At 48.0% G+C, this 20,869-nt stretch overlaps 1 protein-coding gene across 7 annotated transcripts in view; it reads right to left on the bottom strand.

Annotated features, from left to right (window-relative positions):
• Positions 1-20,869, bottom strand: part of PUM1 (pumilio RNA binding family member 1) — a 75,237-nt gene extending 54,368 nt beyond the window's left edge. For all 7 annotated transcript variants that reach the window (XM_050326121.1, XM_050326123.1, XM_050326124.1 and 4 more), the window contains exons 1-2: positions 20,763-20,869; positions 15,988-16,361 (exon numbers count right to left, since the gene is read on the bottom strand). In XM_050326121.1, the coding sequence (XP_050182078.1) occupies positions 15,988-16,350 (363 nt within the window). In that variant the 5' untranslated portion in view covers positions 16,351-16,361; positions 20,763-20,869. The remainder of the gene's footprint in view (positions 1-15,987; positions 16,362-20,762) is intronic.

The following is a 20,869-nucleotide window of genomic DNA, read 5'->3' as shown; positions in this document are numbered from 1 at the left end:
AAGGAAAAGACATGAAGAAATGCTTTTATTTGCTGGGGTTTTATGATAATCACAGTTTATGGCCATCAGATAGAGACTGAAAGCTACACTCCCTATTACAGCATGTAACAAAGTTATGGAGCTCCACAGCATGACTTACCTTTATGACTCCCAGAAGCTACAACATTTATATACTTTTATTATTTTATATATATATATAGTATACAGATTTATTTAAACATGTTAAGTCTACACTTGCACAAGAAAGGAACAACTAGCAATTAGTTTTAAGACACACAAAATCTAACACAACTGCCTCTGCTTGTATTTCACAGTTGTTTGGTTTCAGGTGAGGGAGTCAAGCCATAAGGCAGGGAGACAGCACCATTTCAGGTGGAAATCAAGTAAAACCTCCTGTATAAACCAGGCAAAATTACATTCAAGTTACACTGATATGAAAGAGAAAATATAATGGTGTGATTTCATCAAAATCGAGTCATTTAGAAGGGAAAAAAGAAAAGCAGCAATTTAAAACTGTTGGTTAAGTAAGTTCATAAAACCACAGAATGTCCTGGGTTGGGAGGGACCCCCAAGGACCATCCAGTCCAACCCTCAGCCCTGCACAGGCCCAGCCCCAAGAGTCACCCCCTGTGCCCCAGAGGATCAGCCAAAGCCTCCTGCAGCTCTGGCAGCCTTGGGGCTGTGCCCACTGCCCTGGGGAGCCTGTTCAGTGCCCAACCAGCCTGTGGGGGAAGAACCTTTCCCTGAGATGCCACCTGAGCCTGCCCTGACACAGCTCCAGCCATTCCCTGGGGGCTGTCCCTGGTGCCCCCAGAGCAGAGATGGTGCCTGGTATGGACTGGATATGTCAAAAATGCAAGAAACCACTTCTGATTTTTATGCAGATGCAGCCCCTGAACACAAGTGCAGAAGCAAATAAAAACCACCCAACAGCAATGGACTTGAGGACAAAGCACAGAAGTCAAACCACGTGCTGGGACTGTGAGGAGATCACTGCCCTTCTCAGACACCATCCCAGTGCCCCAGCAGCCACCAACACACAAGCAGCATTCCACACCTCCTACTCCACGTTTACTCAAGCCCTGCAGCCCAACAGGTCTGCTGCACCTCTGTGTGAGGTGAGCAGGGCCTGGTTTATAGAACACTCAGTTCTGAGTAATGCCCACCCTCTGCTCCTGGCTCCTCACAGGATGCTGAGGGTTGACACGGAAGTCAGGAATACCTGGGGGGTGATTTACAGGACCAAAACCACCCCAAAACTGCTCTAGATGCTCACACACCACCAGTGCCCAGCACTGCAAGCAGTTACACCATGACCACTGACCTCAACCCTGCCTCTGACACTCAAGGCACCACCTCCAGCAGATCCAAGTCAAGACTTTGAGGTGATTACATTTTACTTCAATTTTAAGACAAGACTCTATCTATCTCACCCAAGAATATCAGATGTAGGGAAAGCAGCACAGATAACCTCCAGAAATCCCCTCCAGCCTGAATTCTTCAGCGATTCTGTGACCACACCACTTTGCAGAAGATTATGAATATATTATTAAATTATCTAATATATATTTACATAATTTGTGAATCCTCAATGGTTGGCCACTCAGAATCTCAGTTTAAAAATAAGGTGTCCCCCTGTTACTGCATCTCTGCTCAAAGTGACTTTCAGCTCCGCCTCCATCTTGCCACCTTGTGTGGTGACATCTGTCACACTGACCATGAGCACTGAGGGAGAGCACGACTGCACCTTCCCGAAATTACAGCTCTGGGCAGCACCAGGGACTCTGCCTCCCTGTCAGCTCCATCCCAGCTCTGCAGCACAGCCAGCCCTGCTGCTGATGCCACACAAATGTCAGTAAGACCAAGTTCTTCCATGCAGCACTTCAGGCTGAACTCCTGGAAGGTGCTGCAGCCCCCGGACCTGCCCGGCCACAAGAGCAGGCAAAGAACAAATTGTTCTTTTAGTGAGGCATGTGAGGGCTGGAGAAGCTGCCCAGAGATTGAGCAGGTGATGTGTGTCACTCTCACTGCTGGAGGGATGTCACAGCAATCCACAGGTGTGGCCACAGTGGCACCACCCAGGGCTCTCAGTGCTGCAGTGCTGGGAGACAAACAGAGGCAGCTCGGTGCCTGTCCACCACCTCCCCAAAAAATAACCTCCCAAGGGTGGATGCTGAGCTCTGGGAACCTCACAACAGGGCTGCTAGAGAGACAGAATCATTACACTCCCAACATGAAGCAAAAGGGGATTAAGAAACATTTGTGTTTTGGTTTGGATATCATGGAATCACAGAGCGGTCTGGGTTGGAAGGACCTTAAAGCCCATCCAGTCCCATCCCCTGCCACGGGCAGGGACACCTTCCACTAGCCCAGGTTGCTCCAACCCCATCCAACCTGGCCTTGGACACTTCCAGGGATCCAGGGGCAGCCACAGCTTCCCTGGGCAACCTGTGCCAGGGCCTCCCCACCCTCCCAGCCAGGAATTCCTTCCATTTATCTAATCCAAACCCACTCTCTGGCAGTGGGAAGCCATTGCCTCTTGTCCAGTCACTCCAGGCCCTCATCAACAGTCTCTCTTCATCTTTCTTGTTGGCTCTTTCCAGGTACTGAGAGGTCACAATTTAGTCATCCTGAAGCTTCTCTTCTCCAGGTTGAACAACCCCAACCTTCTCACCTTTCCTCCCAGCAGAGCTGCTCCAGCCCTCTGGATCAACTTTGTCTGGTCTCACTCCAACAGGTCCATGTTACACAGCAGGAAGGGGCTGCCTCCACCACCTCCCCAAATATATTTTACCCCAGTCACCATGAAAAGCAGAAAAAGAAAATAATACTGGCCTCTCTATCAGCCATCAGAGGGGAGGTAGTGGAAGAAATTATTCACTACAGGTATTTAAGTCACATCCCTAATCATCTCTCTTTATCCATAATTATTAGGATTGCTGAAAAGCATTTTCTAAATCATGTCTTTGTGCCTGACTTCCAGTACTCCATGCTCAAACTGTCCATAATCACCCAATTGAGGCCCTTTCACCCAGTTCTTTTATCTGCACTGACCATTGTATCTATTTGTTTGTAACACAGGCTGGTTTGTTATTCTATTTTCAAAGACTGCACCCAAAAGATCCTTTTCTCATTTCCCTTCCGTAATATTCAATACCCACACCTCTTCACCTCGTTTTCCTGCACAGTACACCAAATATCACAGGGCTCCTTCATATCCCTTTAAAGAACAACAAACACTGTCTGAAACAGCAGAACACAAAGCCAAAAGCCACGACTTCCAGCACCTCAGAATTCCAAAACCAGGCAATCAAAGATATGGATCATCTTCCAGCTCACTGGGATCTGTTCCTGTTAAGGATCCCAGAGCTCTAACGAGCTCAGACACGCAGAACAGAGTCAGGATGGTGTAAACAACAGAAACAAGGAGGTGCACAGAGAGAGAACTTCCTCCCAGATGAGCACTAACAGCAATGAGATTTGATGACCATAAAATCTGGTTCAGCACCGAGCCAGGCGTTTGAAAGAAATCCAGAAGACAACGCCAAGAGGAATCGGCTGCGCGGGAAGAGATGCCCTGACATCTGGCTACGACGTGACAACCTGGCTGCTCCCAGGGAGAGGCGATCTCCACAAACTTCAGGAGCACAAAAACAGAGCAGGTGTTCTCCCCACTGCTTCCTGAGGGAGACAACAAAGGCTGATTCCTGCTCTCAGCACCCAGAGGTCACATCCCTGTTTGGGGCTCTCCCTCTGGAAAGGGAGACGCAAAGTGCACATCCCCACAGGAGCAGAGCTGTGGAGAGGACTCCTCTTTTCTGATCACACACAACACCAGCCAGATTTGCTTTGGAACCCCACTTCCCAAAAATCAGGCTCTGCAGGTATTTGTATATGTATCTATCTGTACAATCTCTCAGGGGATTGTACACCAGCTTTATATATTAAGGAATCCTCATTTATATAGAATTTGTATTCACCTACACAGACACGCAGCAGAACTATCCAAGGCTAAAACTTCCACCCTTAACCCACGAGGAGTTTTTTTCTTCCTCCTTATACGGGTGATGTTTCACCACTAAGAAAAGGACAAGTGGAATTAAACAAAGAAATACAACAATCAGACACACAGCAGGAAATAAAAAAATATAAAAAAATAACTAGAAAGTCCTTTGGAGAAAAAGCAGCTAAAAAATAACCAGCTGAGAAATATCTCAGGGATGATCTAAAGCAAACTTGTCTCTAAAAGGGCACCATGAAGGTTCATGATTTTTATTTTAATTTTTGATGCTGGACATTAAACAGATCAAATATCTGCATTTATTAGTGACTGAAGAGAGTTTAAATATCTATTTCTATTAAGTCAATTATGCTAAAGAGGGAAACCAAAGCAAACTAGAAGGTTGCTCCTGCCAGCCCCAGCTTTCCAGGTTCCCATTCCTTGCTCCCCATTTTCAAGGCTGCCTCTCCCCTTCCCTAGGCCAGGATCGATCTGGCCCCCAGCACTTTTTCTCCCACCACCTTTATTCCCACTCCTGGCCAGGAATGCACATCCCCACAGGAGCAGAGCTGTGGAAAGGATTCCTCCTTCCTCATCACACACAACACCAGCCAGCTTGCTCTGGAACCCCACTTCCCAAAATTCAGGCTCTGCACATCAGCCTCATGCTGCTGAACGAGCTACAAACCATTCCATTGCACAAGAACATCCTTCCCCTTCCCATCAAAGGCTGTGAATGCACTCAGGAATTATGTAAATCCCATTCAAGAAGAGCAATTTCCATGCAGGCTGATGGAGGAATGTGTGTCACTGTAACACACTGCAGCTACAGCCACTCCACTGACTCAGAAATAATTCCCTGCACACCCCAAAGCGGATTTACCACCGGCCATGCCCAGGAACTGAAGCAAACCCAACAGACCCTGCACTTCAGCGAGGCTGAGAGTAACTCAGCCCCTCCAGAGGCCTCTTCATCAACCCTCATCTCTGCTCTGAAAAATGAGTGATAAAGCAAGACACAGCTGAATTTCTCACTGCACACCTCTCTGGGTCACACCTCTGAATATTATTATGCATCCTGAATCCCAGGACCACTGAGGTTGGAAAAGCCCTCCCAGCCCATCAGAGTCCCTCCTGTGCCCCATCCCCACCTTGTCCCCCAGCCCAGAGCACTGAGTGCCACGTCCTGGCCTTCCTTGGACACCTCCAGGGATGGGGACTCCAAACCTCCCTGGGCAGCCCCTGCCAAGGCCTGACCACCCTTTCCATGAGGAAATTCCTGCTGATGTCCAACCTGTCCCTCCCCTGGCACAGCTGGAGGCCGTTCCCTCTCCTCCTGTCCCTGTTCCCTGGGAGCAGAGCCCGACTTCCCCCAGCTCCCCCCTCCTGTCAGGGATTGCAGAGCCAGAAGGTCCCCCCTGAGCCTCCTTTTCTCCAGGTTGAGCCCCCCCAGCTGCTCCTGCTGCTCCAGCCCCTTCCCTGGACACCTCCAGCCCCTCAATGTTTTCCTTGTCACGAAGGGCCCCAGAACTGGGCACAGGATTTGAGATGCCCCACACCAGTGCCCAGCACAGAGGGACAATCCCTGCCCTGGCCCTGCTGTCACACCAGTGCTGGCACAGCCCAGGTGCCCTTGGCCTCTTGCCCTCCTGGGCACACCCTGGCTCGTGTCCAGCCACTGTCACCAGCACCCCCAGGGCCTCTTCCACCTTTCCAGCTGCTCTGTCCCCCAGCCTGGAGCTGCAGGGGGTTGTTGTGACCCAAGGACAGGACCCAACACTTGGCTTTGTTGAGTCAAATAAACCCCTTGGCCTCACACACACACTGGGGCTCCAGAGGCCTTTCCCAATTCCAAGAGCAGACACTCACTGCCTGTTTCAGGAGGATGAAACACAATGTTTTCAGCTCTCACCTTCTGCAGATTCTAATAACCCAAACTCCTTTTTCCCAGGGTCAGTGGCCACTTCAAACCTCCACCTCTCAGGCAGCAAGAGCCTCTCAGCAGCTCTGAATCAAACATTCTTTGTTGAGGATTTTTTCATCCTCGTGGATTTTCCAGCCCCTCAAGGAGCACACGGCCAGTTTTTGTCAGGCAGCCACCTTACATGGGACAACTGCAGCTTATTTATTTTGAAATAAGATTAGAAGGCCTCAGCACCACAAAACTCAATGACAGCAACTCAGAAGCAAATGCTTTTTGTGGTCCCAAAGCTACTCAGACACTGGTCCTTGTCCATCCAGAGCACTTCCGAATTTACAGAGCTACACCAGACACAGGGAAGGCACAATTCCAGCAGCTAAAGATGTTCTCTGTGTTGGTACCTGTGGTGCTGGGCCTGCTGCTCACCTACCACACCACAAACCCAGGGCAAAACGCTTTTCCCTGCCTGAAACACACCCTGTCACAGGTTTAAGTTTCGGAATTTGCCTCATATAGAAGAGTTAAGATTGAGGTGATCACCAAAGAGCCCAAAGGAATGGATCACCCACAGAGGGTGAGAGTGGAGGGAATAATTTACAGACAGGAGTCAGGACCAAATCCCTCCTGCTACACCTCCAACACACCACCCCAAACACAGCCTGATGTCCCTGCAACACAGCAAAGGGTGTGTGGGGAAGGGGCCAGGAGATGTTCCAAGGGCTGGAGCCAGGCTGGGAGAGCTGGGGGGGTTCCCCTGGAGAAAAGAAGGCTCCAGGGAGACCTGAGAGCCCCTTGCAGGGCCTAAAGGGGCTCCAGGAGAGCTGGAGAGGGACTGGGGACAAGGCATGGAGGGACAGAACACAGGGAATGGCTTCCCAGTGCCAGAGGGCAGGGATAGATGGGAGATTGGGATGGAATTGTTGGCTGTGAGGGTGGGCAGGCCCTGGCACAGGATTTCCCAGAGAAGCTGTGGCTGCCCCTGGATCCCTGGAAGTGTCCAAGGCCAGGTTGGAGCACCCTGGGCTCGTGGAAGGTGTCCCTGCCCATGACAGGAGTGGAACTGGATGAGCTCTGAGGTCCCTTCCCACCCAAACCAGTGTGTGATTCCATGATTCCCAGAAACCTGCAGCAGCACCAGGTGCCCACAGAAAGCAGCACCAAACCCGAGCACTCAAGAGGACCCAGGGCACGGCTGGTGCTGCAAACCCCAGTTAATTTTAACCCAGCAAACAAACCAGGCCCACAGGGCTAAATGGCACTTGTCAAAAGGAATTCTGCAGTCAGTTAAATTAACAGCAGCCAGGACCCCAAACTGTCCTTCCGATTACTAAACAGGGACTTGAAGGACCTCACAAATTAGCATGAGAGCAACAGTAAATTTACCTTGGGATTTCCAGCACCATTATTTTTTATTCTAGAATAATCCAAGTGGGGTTTTTTCTTCCCCCCCCTCCCAACCAGCAAAGCAGCTGAATTGTAATTTTAAGTAAATATATTAATGTCAACAATCAGTGGTAATACTGCCCCTTATATTAAGTAAATATGGTTGATAATATGACCTTTACATACAAATTCCAAGTGCAAGACTGTATCCCATTTCATGGGCTGCAAGGTATCTCAGGGGATTTTACACCAGCTTTATGTATTATAGAATCCTCATTTATGTAGAATTTATATTCACTACACAGACACGCAGCAGAACTATCCAAGGCTAAAAATTCCACCCTTAACCCATGAGGAGTTTTTTCTTCCTCTTTTTACAGGTGGTGTTTCCCCAGTAAGAAAAAGACAAATGGAATTAAACAAAGAAATACAACATCAGACACGCAGTAGGAAATAAAAAAATTTAAAAAATAACTAGAAAGTCCTAGAAAGAAAAAGCAGCTAAAAAGTAACCAGCTGAGAAATATCTCAGGGATGATCTAAAGCAAACTTGTCTCTAAAAGGGCACCATGAAGGTTCATGATTTTTATTTTAATTTTTGATGCTGGACATTAAACAGATCAAATATCTGCATTTATTAGTGACTGAAGAAAGTTTAAATATCTATTTCTATTAAGCCAATTATGCTAAAGAGGGAAACCAAAGCAAACTAGAAGGTTGCTCCTGCCAGCCCCAGCTTTCCAGGTTCCTATTCCCTGCTTCCCATTTTAAAGGCTGCCTTTCCCCTTTCCCAGCACTTCCTTAGGATCTATCCTGCCCCCAGTACTTGTTCTCCCACCATCTCCTCTCCCAGTTCCCTTTCTGCCCAGGAGGCATCTGCTCCCACCGAGGCAGGATGGGCCCTGCAAAGCCAGGGATTCATGAAGCTGGAACATGTAAATGGCTGATTTCAATATTTCTTTCATCTGCAGTAAATTACAGGGCCCAGCGCTGCCCTCAGTCCTGCCAGCCAAGATCCAGGGGATCCCACAGATTCCTCCCTAGGGAATTCTGGGCCAAGCACCTTGAACTTCTCCCCCATCCCAGCAAACAAAAGCACGGCCAGGGCCGGGTGCTGGGACCACAAAGCCACGGGAAGGGCTCATTCCTCAGGTTCTGCTGATCCTGGGGAGCCGGGAGGGATCCTCCAAGGATTTCAGCTCTGCACAAGCTTGGTGGGCCCACCCTGCTGAGGGACACACTTGTTTTGCTTTTCTCTTCTGCAGAGGAATATGGGGAATCACACCACACTAGTCAGGACAGACAAATGTGATGGTTTCCCAGCTCCTAAACCAGAATCCCAGAATTGTTTGAGTTGGAAAGGACTATAAAGTTCATCCAGTTCCACCTCCTCCCATGGGCAGGGACACCTTCCACTAGCCCAGGTTGCTCCAAACCCAGTCCAACCTGGCCTTGAAGATGAGCAGCATTTTGTTTCCCTGAAAAGAGGTGAGAGATTCCAAGTTCTCCCTGTTTGCACAGGTACATTCCAGGTACACCTCCAAAGCGTGATTATTACTTGGATATTTATTTATAACTCATGTGCCCTCTCTAAGTGTGAAAAGGTTGATGTCATGTAACATTCCCATCCTTCAGGCCTCCACGTTTTAAGTCTTGCTCAATCTGCCATAAAAAAATAAACCAAACAAGCACAACCAAATGTTATTTTTAGGAAGATATTCCTCAAAAAAAAAAAAAAATTCAGCATTGCTGTAACACCAGAATTGAGTTTTGAGAACAAAAATCATCCAATGGAGAGGAGAAAACAAAAATAAAAAATACAGCTGGCTGAGGAGTCTAAATGCTTTGTAGCACTTGATTTATACACTCACAAATTGTTAAAGCTTTTTAAAATCAACTAAAGGTTTACAAATTTCAGATGGAAACAAATGCCTCCTCCTCAGCTGGGGGAGGCTGCCTGAGTTTGTCTTGTTTGAACAGCTCACACAGCAGGTTATTTAGAAAATATCAGCTCTCAGTGCATTCATACACACATTTATAGGATACAGGAAATGTATTTCCCAGCTGACAATAAGAAAAGCATCACACACTCCAACGACAGGTTGGCCACGAACAACCAGACCCAGGGTTCAAATATGTTGTTCCACCAACTGATTACAGCACTATTTTTAGTCCTCTCCTACAACAATGGTGGGTAAAGAAAGAATGTGAAGTCACAAGTATTAGACAGGATTAGGTGGTTTAACTACTATTTTTGTAGTAAAGGATTCATCATTAGAATTGCTACTACCATTAGCACTGGAAGCAAAAAGCTATTGAAATGGCAGATTGGCTAATGCTGTACCTGGCACTGGGCCAAGATGATTAATGATTCAGGGGACAGAAATAACTGCAAGAAAAGCAGCCTTTCAGAGGGGCTCTCCTTCGTTAGCTAATTATGTTTTGCCTCAGATTTTATTCACCCAGGGAAGAGCTTCATTAACGTGGAATTTAGGTTACCCTGTGATGGCTCAGCACATATTGTTGGGGTGTAAGATGAAAAAATATCAGGTGACAGATGAAATAAGTCTTCATTTTGCCCCTCTGGAGCTGGCAGTACCTTGAGAAAGTTGTGTTCAGCATCCCAGGTGTGTGTCTGGATCAATGTTGTGGTGCAAGGGCTGAGATCCCATTTGAACCCAGCAGGGCTCCTCCTTTCGCTCCCACTCCTACTCTGACCCTCCAAGGTTTCAATTCAGAGGGAAAAAAGGTAGAAAGAAGGGACACAGCACTGTCTAACTGCAGTGCCAGCAGCAGATGTGAGTGGCCCTGTGCCACACCAACTGCTGGCAGCGAGGCTTTAGGGACAGTCAAGTTTCACCCCACAAAGTCCAAAGCGAAACTTTCTGCACAGGGCAAATGACACAGCCAGACGTTCCCAATAAAAAAACAACTGCCCTGGAAAAAAAGTCATCCTTAGCAGAGGCAGGAGCGACAGGAGAGCTGGGAGCAGATCGCTCACATCACATGGCACTGCACAAAGGCAAGTTTGTTCACTGCAGGAGCAGAGAAAACAGCCTGAAATTGTCCCAGACACACCTAAGAGAGAGTTTTTAGACCCAGGCAACACCAGAGTCACTGCTCTGGACAGGCAGATTTCTGAGCAGCCCGAAGGACTCGTGGCAGTTTGTGAGGAAGAAGCAGCTGGGGATGGATTGGGTGGGTCAGATCCTACCCAAAGTTTACAAAAAATGAATCACGACCTGCTCTGCAGATGGACAGAGAGGTCACAGCAACTCAGCAAACCACAAACTACACTAAGGGGAAAGTTGGGGAGAGGGAGGAAGAAAACAAGCAGGACAAGTTCTCTAATAATCCTCTACTCAGAGCATGCTTGGGCACAAAATATCAACTTAAATACTTGAAGGCTTCTTGAAATTCATAAATTCAGTAGTGTGAAAGTGCCTTTGCTCCTCCTGAGCAGACTACAATGGTGACACACCACGGGAGAAACCCCAGTGCCAGCACACCAGGGCACTTGGGCAATGCCAACTAGAACCAATACCCTGCCACTGCCTGTCAGGGACAGTAAAATTTGTGGATCTGGAGGAATATTAGACTCCTGAACTAACTTTCTGAGCATTTAGGGTGTTTACTCTCCCCTGTACATCAGAAGGATTTTCCAATACACAACCCCAAATGTCCAACTAAGCCAATCTACTTGTGCTCCTTCTATCTGGGGAAGAATGTTCAAAAGACAATATAAAGCAGAAAACTGAATTAAATGTTCCAATTCCCCTCCCAAGATACCCCTTCACTATGGAAAAATCTCTGTGCAACAAATCAGCCAAACCAGACATTTCATTTCAGCAAGGAATTATGTTCTAAATTACCTGGGTATCGAGTTAGTATCGGTTTCAGGGTCAGCAGAAGGAAAGCCCTCACCAGTTCACTGGGATACAAGGAAGTTCCCAGGAAAATTCAACAGATTTAATCAAATGTGCATCAGAAATGCAACTTTTCATCAGAAGCCATCTTCAAGACTGAGCCGTGTGTGTGTGTGACAAAGGACTCACTCCATGGCTTCAACTCCAGCTCGGACAACAAACCCAATAATTTAGAGCACAGCAGCCCTCAAATGCTCTTTCCACAGATCAGAAATCATGGAATCATTGGGGCTGGAAGGGAAATTAAAAGATCATCCCTTTCCACCCCCTGCCACGGACAAGGACACCTTCCACTAGCCCAGGTTTCTCCAAGCCCCGTCCAACCTGGCCTTGGACACTTGCAGGGACGGGATGAAACCTCTGTCCTCGAGAGCTCACTGTCACTTTAACAGGATTTCCCTTTGGAAGAATGAACACCAGAGCTTCCAGGATCTTTTTAGAGGACCTTGCCACAACTTTAAGGCAAACCCTGGTCATGGTGCCTGCCAAGAGACACCCAACATTGTCAAACATGCCCGAATGCAGACGCTCTCGGAGCAGGGAGCAGCATTTTGAGTAGCTGTGCTCCCTGAAGGAAGCTGCCAGGAGAATCACCTTCTGTCTCCACTTGAATCCAAGCTCCCAGTGAAGAACTTGCACAGTCATGTTGCCAAAAGGCAAAAAAAAACTGAGCATAAACCCCAGTCCCAGCCCTGTTGCTCTCACTATTCTCCACCAACTACATGTGAAAAATTCCCCACATTCAACAAGGCGATCCCTGCAGAGTTCCATTGTCTCCAGTTATTAATTAAACATGCTCTCAGAGAAAGCAAATGCCTACAATCATTTGCTTCCACTGAGCAACTCCCACACTACCCAAACTGCAATCCAGACAGTCTAAGTATATCCATTCACTGCAATTCCAGAGGGACCACCACCACAGGAACTCTGCCTTCACTCCAGTTCAAGAACACGCAAGCCACAGGAGACCCCATCCAAGAAAGCCCAGCCAATTTTTCCTAAAAACCTGCTCAGTGCTGATAACTTGTCCCAGCTGAATATCTCAACTGTTGTTTCGTTCCCCCCAGGAGCTGTTTGGGGTTGGAAGATCTGTGCAACCTTTGACAGGCAAGACAAACCCAACCCAGGCCATTACTCATCTGGGGCCATCCTGTGCCTCTACCTACGTGATCTTCTGATCTCTATCCATGTTTTTTTTCTTGGATAAAGAGCACAAAACCACCCCAGAGCAGCCAGGGTAACTGTCTGCCCTACAGCAATCAGGCTCTGTTGGTGAATGACACATTAAACCTCTTCATTTTAATATTAAAATTACTGGTGGGCCCTGACACTCAACCTCATCCTGCTGCTTTTTGGGGATAAAAAGAGAAGGGTACATTTAGCAGTCAGGATGTGGCTGATGGAAGTGTCTTCCATGTAAAGTGTGGTGATTGAGGATTTGGAGCTGCAGACAGCTGGAATTTGGCTTAGGAGCTCTGAGAATCCGGGCTAGGAAAAAAAAAAAAGTCTGGTTCCACCATTATTTCAGTGTCTGAAAGGACAAAGAGGAATTCACAATATCTGCTGTTTTGCTATATTTGAATTGACAATATTTACTATTTTTAACATTTGCTATTTATTTGGAGTTTATAATATTTGTTGTGGTGAACCTAAATGTCTAAAATGACAGGAGCATCTTCAACTCCTTAATTTTATATAAAAACTTGGCCCTACACACCTTATGGAAAAGGGGAAAATGCAACAGGAAAAGCAAGTTTCTAGGTAAAATACAAAAAGAACCTGCATTTTCCCAACAAGAGGACACCACCTACTTCCTTGAGAGGAGAGAAACTTTTCCTGAAGTCATCCCTGCTGAAGTTTCACAGGATGAGAAGTGACCAGGAAGAACAGCCAGCACAACAAACCCATGAAAACCAGGGATAATGTGGCTGAGTCCTGACTCACAGCACTCCTGCTGTTTAGTAACACCATGAAATGCTGTCATTTGAGAAAACTCACTGGAGCATTATCACCAACAGACTGAGATGGCTGTCTACATGTGCAACAAAGGAGAAACTGGGATTCAACAATTCAAATCCCTCTACCTTTAATTACGACCTCCCAAGCTCCAGGCAGACATTAACCTATATTAGCCTCTAATTATTTTTTTTTTTTATGACTTCCCATTATCTTTTAGCTACTAAGTTTCCTACCCAGTCTTCCAGGCTGGGCCCTCACTGCACGATCTTTGAAAGCCTAAAATAAAAAGTACAGGAATAGAAGTGTATCCATAAGAAACTGAGGCTCAGCAGCCATCCATAATGATTCACTAACCTCCCTGCATGTCCCAGCACTTCCCTCCACTTCTGTCCTTACAGGACGAACTCAATTCTACCCCAGCTAAGCCCAAACTGAATTAAATCATTCTGCATGCCTAAGATTAGCCCTTGCTCCAAGGAATTGATAATTTAAGAAGCAGATGTAGAGGTGGCCACAAAATCAGACAGAATGGTAGTACTAAGATTATGTATGTCCTGCATTTGAGCAAAACCCCAAGGCAACCAGGGAACCACGGAAGGAGAGGCACCGAGAAGGGACAGAGCAACAAGCCCAGATAAAAGTGCCCAGCAATCACTGGAGCACACGGTGTCACATCAGGACAGGCTGAGTGCCCCACCTCAGAGCTGACTCCAGAGAAACTAAACCCAAGGATTGGTTTGGAGATGAGCACTGAGTGCAAACCATCAGGAGCATGTGATAAATACCCAAAAAAACCACCAGGAAGCAGAGGAGATAGAGCCCCAACGTTAACTCTGTTACGGGAGTTATTTCCTGAGCTCAGATCGCAGAACACACCAGGGGAAACATGGAAAGCATCACCCAGAACCTCTGTGAGCTCCATCCTGCAGGTGTGTTCTGCCCATACAACCTTCTCACAAGTGTTCTGCCTCCAAAAAAAGTACATGCACTGCATTTTAGAAGTTCATTTAAACCAGATAAGCTAACGAGCTTCCTTTCATTAAAGTGATGTATTTCTAACTATCATTTCATTCAGGAAGTTCCTGAAGAAAACCAAGCTGAGCAACAAAACACTGACAACACATCTACAGGCAGGATTCTTCTGTTTGAGTCGAGGTTTAAGTCTTTTCATTACTAAATAAATAAAAGTTCAAATACCAGCAGAGCTTTTAATGACTGCAAGCTTGGAAGTGTCCTGTCCCCACCTCCCCCTTATCTCCAGTGAGTTTTGCTGTCTTTGCTTTCAGGAATTTTCAGTGAAAGGAAGATGAAAGCGTGAGCTGGAGGAAAAGAGGATTGAGAATCTATGACATCATTTCCATTCATCAAGTCACCTTTCCCCAAAAATGCCCAAACAAGAGCAGTCCCTGCCCAGACATCCCCACCCCAGACTGCAGGACAGCTTTGCTTTGAAAGACCTCCAAGTTCCAGCCCTGTAGCAAGAAATTGTTGCTTATTGTTTCTTACACAACTTAAAACACGTTAAGATCTCTTGCACTCTGTGTCTCTTGAAATGAGTTTTACATTTAGTGACTGAAAACTTGGATAGTAAACAGAAAAATTACATGTTTCAATGGAGTTATTTGCTTGGAAGTGATACCTAAAATACTGTTTCCACATAAGGGAATAACAACAATATTTTTCTAGCTGCTTCGTTCCTATTGTAGTATTTTATGTGATTTTTTTTTTTTTGTCTTCCAGAACAAATTAACAGGGCACTTGGATTTATTTCTTTGCTGATGTACACAGTGACTTCAGTGAGATTGCAAAATTCCCTGCAATGTTTGCTTTTTAAATGGTCTGGTTGGCAACACATCCCCTGGGGAGGCAATAGCAGAGGAGCAAGGGCTTGGCCGCTTTGATTTGAGAAACCAGGGGCAGGAGATGTTCACCAAGGTTGCAAAAGCTCTGTGTCTGCTGCCCTGGCAATATCTGTGGGGATCATTCTTTTTTAAAATGTGCTTACACTCGGGTTCTGCTGCCTCTCTCGAGAGGAAGCACATCCCTTGTCTTTGATGAGTGAGTTACAGGTCACAGACAGCAAGAGTGAGTCATACACTCATTTAACTCCAGCTCAACTCACAATGCAGGCACTGAAAGGACTTCTAGTAAACACTACTACAGACACATCTTGGCCCACCACCCTTTAAGTGGCTCTAAGAATTCGCTGCATTTCTGAAACCACCGCTTTGTGACATTCTCAGAGCTGTTCTCTTCCCAGTTCAGCTGAGCACTCCATTAGCACCTTCCCCTCCCAATTACAGCCAGAAAACCCCAAACCCAAAGCAAAGGAACCCAGGAAAACACATCACCAACAACTTCCACCACTGTGATTTCCAATATTGGGAAGGGTAAAAGCCCAACCTACATGCATTGGCAGTTTTGTAATACCATTACATAAGAATTATTTAACTACAGCAACAGATTTGAAAAGCAGCAGCAGCAGCAGCCACGGCCGTGCTGGTTCACACATCAGAAAAAAAAAAAGACAAAAATCAATAAAGGGAAGGGTGAATTTTGTAAACATGCATTTGACTGTCACAGAGAGCGCACTGGGATTTCAACACCCTCAAGAGCAGAAACCTTTCAGCTCAGAGCTACGGAGGCACCACAACGCTGAGCAAACAAAAAAAAAGCACGATCGCTGCCGCTCCGACCACACCAGAACCAGACCCAGCCTGAAAAAAGGGCCTTTAAAAGCCTCTCTCTAACGAGCCTGGGTGCACCACGAGCTGGCCAACCCCGAGGTGCTGCTGTACCTGGTGCTCTGCGTGGATGTTGTCCCCGGTGGGCCAGCGGTGTTTGCTGTTGTTGTAGCCGCCGCCGCCACTCCCTCCTCCCCCGAGCTGCTCGCCGTGCTGCCTCTGGAAGAAATAATCCACCATGGCGTCGTCCTGGGAGCGGCCTGCGACCCCTATGGAGCCCGGAACAGGACTGGAGTGTGTCCCTGCTGCGAGGGCCTGGTTTGCAGCTGGCTGTGGCTGAGCCTGGGACCCTGTTCCAGATGTCAGTACAACAGGCATGTTGGGATTAGCTGTATCTTGAGTGTGCTGCTTCAGGTGGGGGCTGAACGAGTCCTGCCACAGAACTGCTTTTCTCTTCAAAACACACGCTACGCTCATTCCACCAGCACCTGGAGCGGGGAGAGATGGTGGGAAAGGGAGATGGAAGAGAAAACATGAAATCCTTGCAGCTTCTTACGTGTTGAATAAATCCTTACAGTCCTAACACACCCATCTTGTGACTGGCAGGGGAACATCACGGTGGCAAATGTGAGAATCCCAGAATGTGCTGAGCTGGAAGGGACCCCCAAGGATCATCCAGTCCAACCCTCAGCCCTGCACAGGCCCAGCCCCAAGAGTCACCCCCTGTGCCCCAGAGGATCAGCCAAAGCCTCCTGCAGCTCTGGCAGCCTTGGGGCTGTGCCCACTGCCCTGGGGAGCCTGTTCAGTGCCCAAGCAGCCTGTGGGGGAAGAACCTTTCCCTGAGATCCACCCTGAGCCTGCCCTGACACAGCTCCAGCCATTCCCTGGGGGCTGTCCCTGCTCCCCCAGAGCAGAGCTCAGTCCTGCCCCTCCTCTGCCCCTGCCCAGGCAGTTGGAACTGCACTGAGGTCTCCTCTCGGTCTTCTCTGACTCCTTTTAACACTCATTTGCTCCATTAACACAGCAGCTGAAACAGCACCTAAAAATGCATCTTAGCCAGAAATCCCACACGCTGTGCTGCACAGGGTTATCAGGACACACAAGACTCGTGTAAGGTGCCCGTCAGGCTGACATCAGAATGGGAATTTCAGTGGTGGACAACACACTGACTGGAGCACTGCCACAGAAAACTACAGGAAAAAAGCTCCCAAAAACCCCAGTGGAACACAAATGACACCAGCAGTGCTTGTTTACACCTGACAAATGAGGGCAGATCCTCGATCAATACAAACACACAGCCCCACTGTATCCCGATGTGTCCCCTCAGTCATGCAAAGCAGCAAAGCAACAGTCTGGAGTCGCTTTTTTTCCCCCCCAATGCAAACCTAAAATCCCGAAATTCTGCTCGTACAGTTTAACGAAGTCCCCAACACAATGTGCTCTCCTCCTGCTAACTCAGAAGTTGGCTGTGGTCATGAGACATAAAACACACTGGTAATGTTTTAGGAGATTCCCTGGAAAAAGGGCAGGTAACCCCTGGTGCCCGGGATCTCGAGAGAACCTTCCAGAGCCGGCACAACCAGCAGTGCCAGTCCCACTGTTGATGGCACCAGGGCAAAACCAGACTCATAAAAACCCCCCAACACATTCTCGGTGCCCAATGCACTGAATACCCCAAGAAAACACCCTAATAAATAAACAAAATACCTCAAATGCTTTGTATACACCCAAAACAGCCCAGGACAACCAGCAGACTAGGCAGACAGAACTCACAAATTTACTATTCCCCAAGCATTTTGGTAACGTCCCAGCAGCACAAAACCACGGAATTTTGTTTGGTATTTTAAGACAACACTGTCAGAGCAATAAAGGTACTACAGGTGTGAACAGCAAAGTGTTTTCCCCGTTAGAGAATGCTCACACATAAAGCAAATTTTATAAATAAAGGCATGGGATAGTCCTGGTTGGTCTTTACTAAAAAGTTTATGGCTTCAGGTACAGAAATGCAGGAGTTCTAAGGATGGACCTGGGGTGGTGGGGGGTGTTTAGGGCCTCCCAGCACAGCTGCACACCAGCCCCAGGATCCTTTACTGCTGTACCTTGGTGGCTCCTGAGAGCAGCTCTGAGGTCCTCAGAGTTCCCTCCCTGCTCATCACAGCAGTTCTGAACAACATCAACTACCACAATTTACTTCCAAGAGCAATTTTCCTACCAGAGAAATAAAAAACTCGAGTCCTGTCTCTGATCAAACTTTGTGAGGTTTGTCCTACTAACTGAGAGCAGTTTCAGAAGAAAAACGACTCTGAAAACTGCAGAGATCAGGTATTTTTAATTGCACCCACAACGTGATCTGTTGCCACAAACACACGCACACACAGCCCCCAAGGCCACTCTGCAGGGCTTTTTATACACTCACAACTTAAACAGCAGGAACATTCAACAGGACTAACTCCTCTGGCTCCCAAAGAGCCTGGAAATCACCACCTTCCCCAAATACTTGAAAAAACACTGTAAAAAACCACAGTATTGCTAAATCTTCACTGATGTTAAGAAGACAATTCGATTTCGTGGCATTTTCCCCTTGGTTTCCCTTTTGTAAACAGCATCAAAAATCCCTCAGTAACATCAAACCAAGCGCTAAATAAGAACAAAAAATGAAGTAATTACTGGTAAAGAAATTCATGTATCACCAAGTTGAGGTGTGTATTAACTGCAGTGAAATCTAAGCAGCCCCTTGAAATGAGGTTACAAGTTATCTCAGGCCAGTGTTTAAAAAAAAAAAAACAAAAAAACAAAACCTAAAACAAATACAGGAAGATACTATGAATCCATAAAAAAATAATATTCCCAGTATATTGTGACAAGCCCGTTTCCAGGGGGAAACCACAAGGTACAAAGTTGCAAGTCTGCACAACCGCAGCCTTTGCTCCCTCAAAAGGCTGCAAGGAAAGGCACTAATTCATTTCTGGGTTAATTTGCTCCCAGATCGTTACTAATAAAAATCAGGAGGGGACGGCTTGAGGCTCCAGAAAATCCCAGTCGATGGAACCAAGGGGATCCACGGAAGTCCCTGCTGCTCCCAGGCGCTTCCTCTTTCGGCTGCAGCTCCCGAACACGAGAGGAAAAACTTGGCAAAGGCGACATTTTGAAAGGGAGCAAAGGGGAACGGAGCATTGTGGGTAGTTCAAGTTTAGTTCCAAGCCGTGTTTTTATGGGAATGCCGTGTTAGAAGGCAGCGGGACAGCTGAATCCTGTCATTCAAAAGCACACACAGAGCCTCAGAAACGTGTGCGGTCACCCAGAGATCCACTCCGAGCCCGCAGCTGCCTCCAGAAAGAACCTCCAGGATTCCCAATCTCCCCCTAAAAACAGGTGATAAACTTTTCCCAGGTAAAGCGTTTGCTGGGGAGAATCGGGAGTTTACAAACAAAGGCTTCCATGCTCTTACAACGCTCAAAGGAGGCGATTTTCCTCTTCCCTGGATAAAAACACGGTGTGTAAATAAACTGATCCGTGTTATCGTTACAGGCAAAACACTCCAGATTATGGGACGTTCCACAAGCAACAAAAAAACTTTGGAGGAATCTCCCAGCAAAAGTTTTAAGCACCAGTGGCAGCAATACTAAATAAAGGAGCTTTAATCCACCCTGAGGGATCCTCACAGCTCTTATTCCATATTCCTCTCGAAATCACAGATTATTACAAAATTAAGACAGTGTAAACCGCCTGTTTAAAAAGTTCAACCCCCACAGCAGAAGAGTTTGGGTTGGGTGGGTTTTTTTTTCCGAAAGTTGCACTGAAAATGAAAGCAGAGCCATTGTTTGAGGGCTGTGTGGCTTTGGCCTACCAGAACTTTTAACGTTATCCTTGTGTTTCCCTGAAAACCTGGGGAGACGCAGCAGCAGCGAATCCGTGACCCACCAGATTCCCTAAATCAGCGTTAAAATACAGGAGGATCCATGGATCCCCTTACCCCACCTCCCCCTTCATAAAGGAAATTCCTTACTCATGATCTTGCCTAATGAAAATCTCTGCTCCGCACAAAGTTATTAAACATTGACCAAAGAAAACAACAAACAAAACAAAACAAATAAATCAGAGCGTTTCTCAGGTCGGGGCGAGAGAGAGAGAGACTCTTAATGAAATCCCAAGTTTTCAGCTCACAAGGGCCGAGCGCTGTTGTTGTGTGCGAGCACGAGATAAAAACAAGGGGGGGAAATGAAAAAAAAAAAACCCCAAATAATAACAACAAAACAAACAAACAAACAAAAAAACAAAACAAAACAAAAGCCAAAGCCACACAACCCCCACCCCCCCCTGGCAGGGTCACCCAGCCCATCCAAAAGGATCGTGTGCCTCCTCCTGCACCGACACCCCCACTCCCCTTTCCTTTCCCAGGGACACCCAAGAACCGCCGAAACCCCCCCAAAAAAACAGGGGGGGTGGGACCCAACCACCCCTCGGCACCCCCGGCGGGCAACAAAGCGGGAAGAGATGAGCCCCCCACGGATGGAGAACGGGGAGACCCCCGGGACTGAGCCCCGCCGGGAGAACCGGGAGATCCCCCCCCGGCTCCGGGAGAGCCCCGCGGGATCAGAGGGAGCCGGGCCCAGGGATGGGGGGGGTGGGAGATGCGGGCGAGGGGCTCGATGAACCCTCTCCCCCCACAACCCACCCTCCCTGTCCCCCTCCCCGGCGCGCCCGGGGGGGCTCCGGGGGTAACAATGGGCCCAGGCCGCGGAGCCGGGGCGGGAGCGCCCCCGCCGCCGCTTCGCCCGCTTCGGGGCGGCCCGGGGGCCCTCGGCGGCGCTCCCCGCGCCAATATCGGGGCAGGGGCGGGTGCGGGGGGCTCCGCGGCGCGGCGGGGCCGGGCCCCGGGCGGTACTCACGGGCGGAGCGCTCGGATGCAGACGGATGGCGGGCCCCCCCCGGCCGCTGCCGCTGCCTCTGCCCCGGCCGCGATCACTCCGACAACATGGCGGGCGCGGCGGGGCCG

This window comes from Myiozetetes cayanensis, unplaced genomic scaffold, assembly GCF_022539395.1.
Source record: "Myiozetetes cayanensis isolate MyiCay16 unplaced genomic scaffold, myiCay2020 scf31, whole genome shotgun sequence".
Lineage (NCBI taxonomy): Eukaryota > Metazoa > Chordata > Aves > Passeriformes > Tyrannidae > Myiozetetes > Myiozetetes cayanensis.
This window is presented reverse-complemented; position numbering and strand designations above follow the sequence as displayed.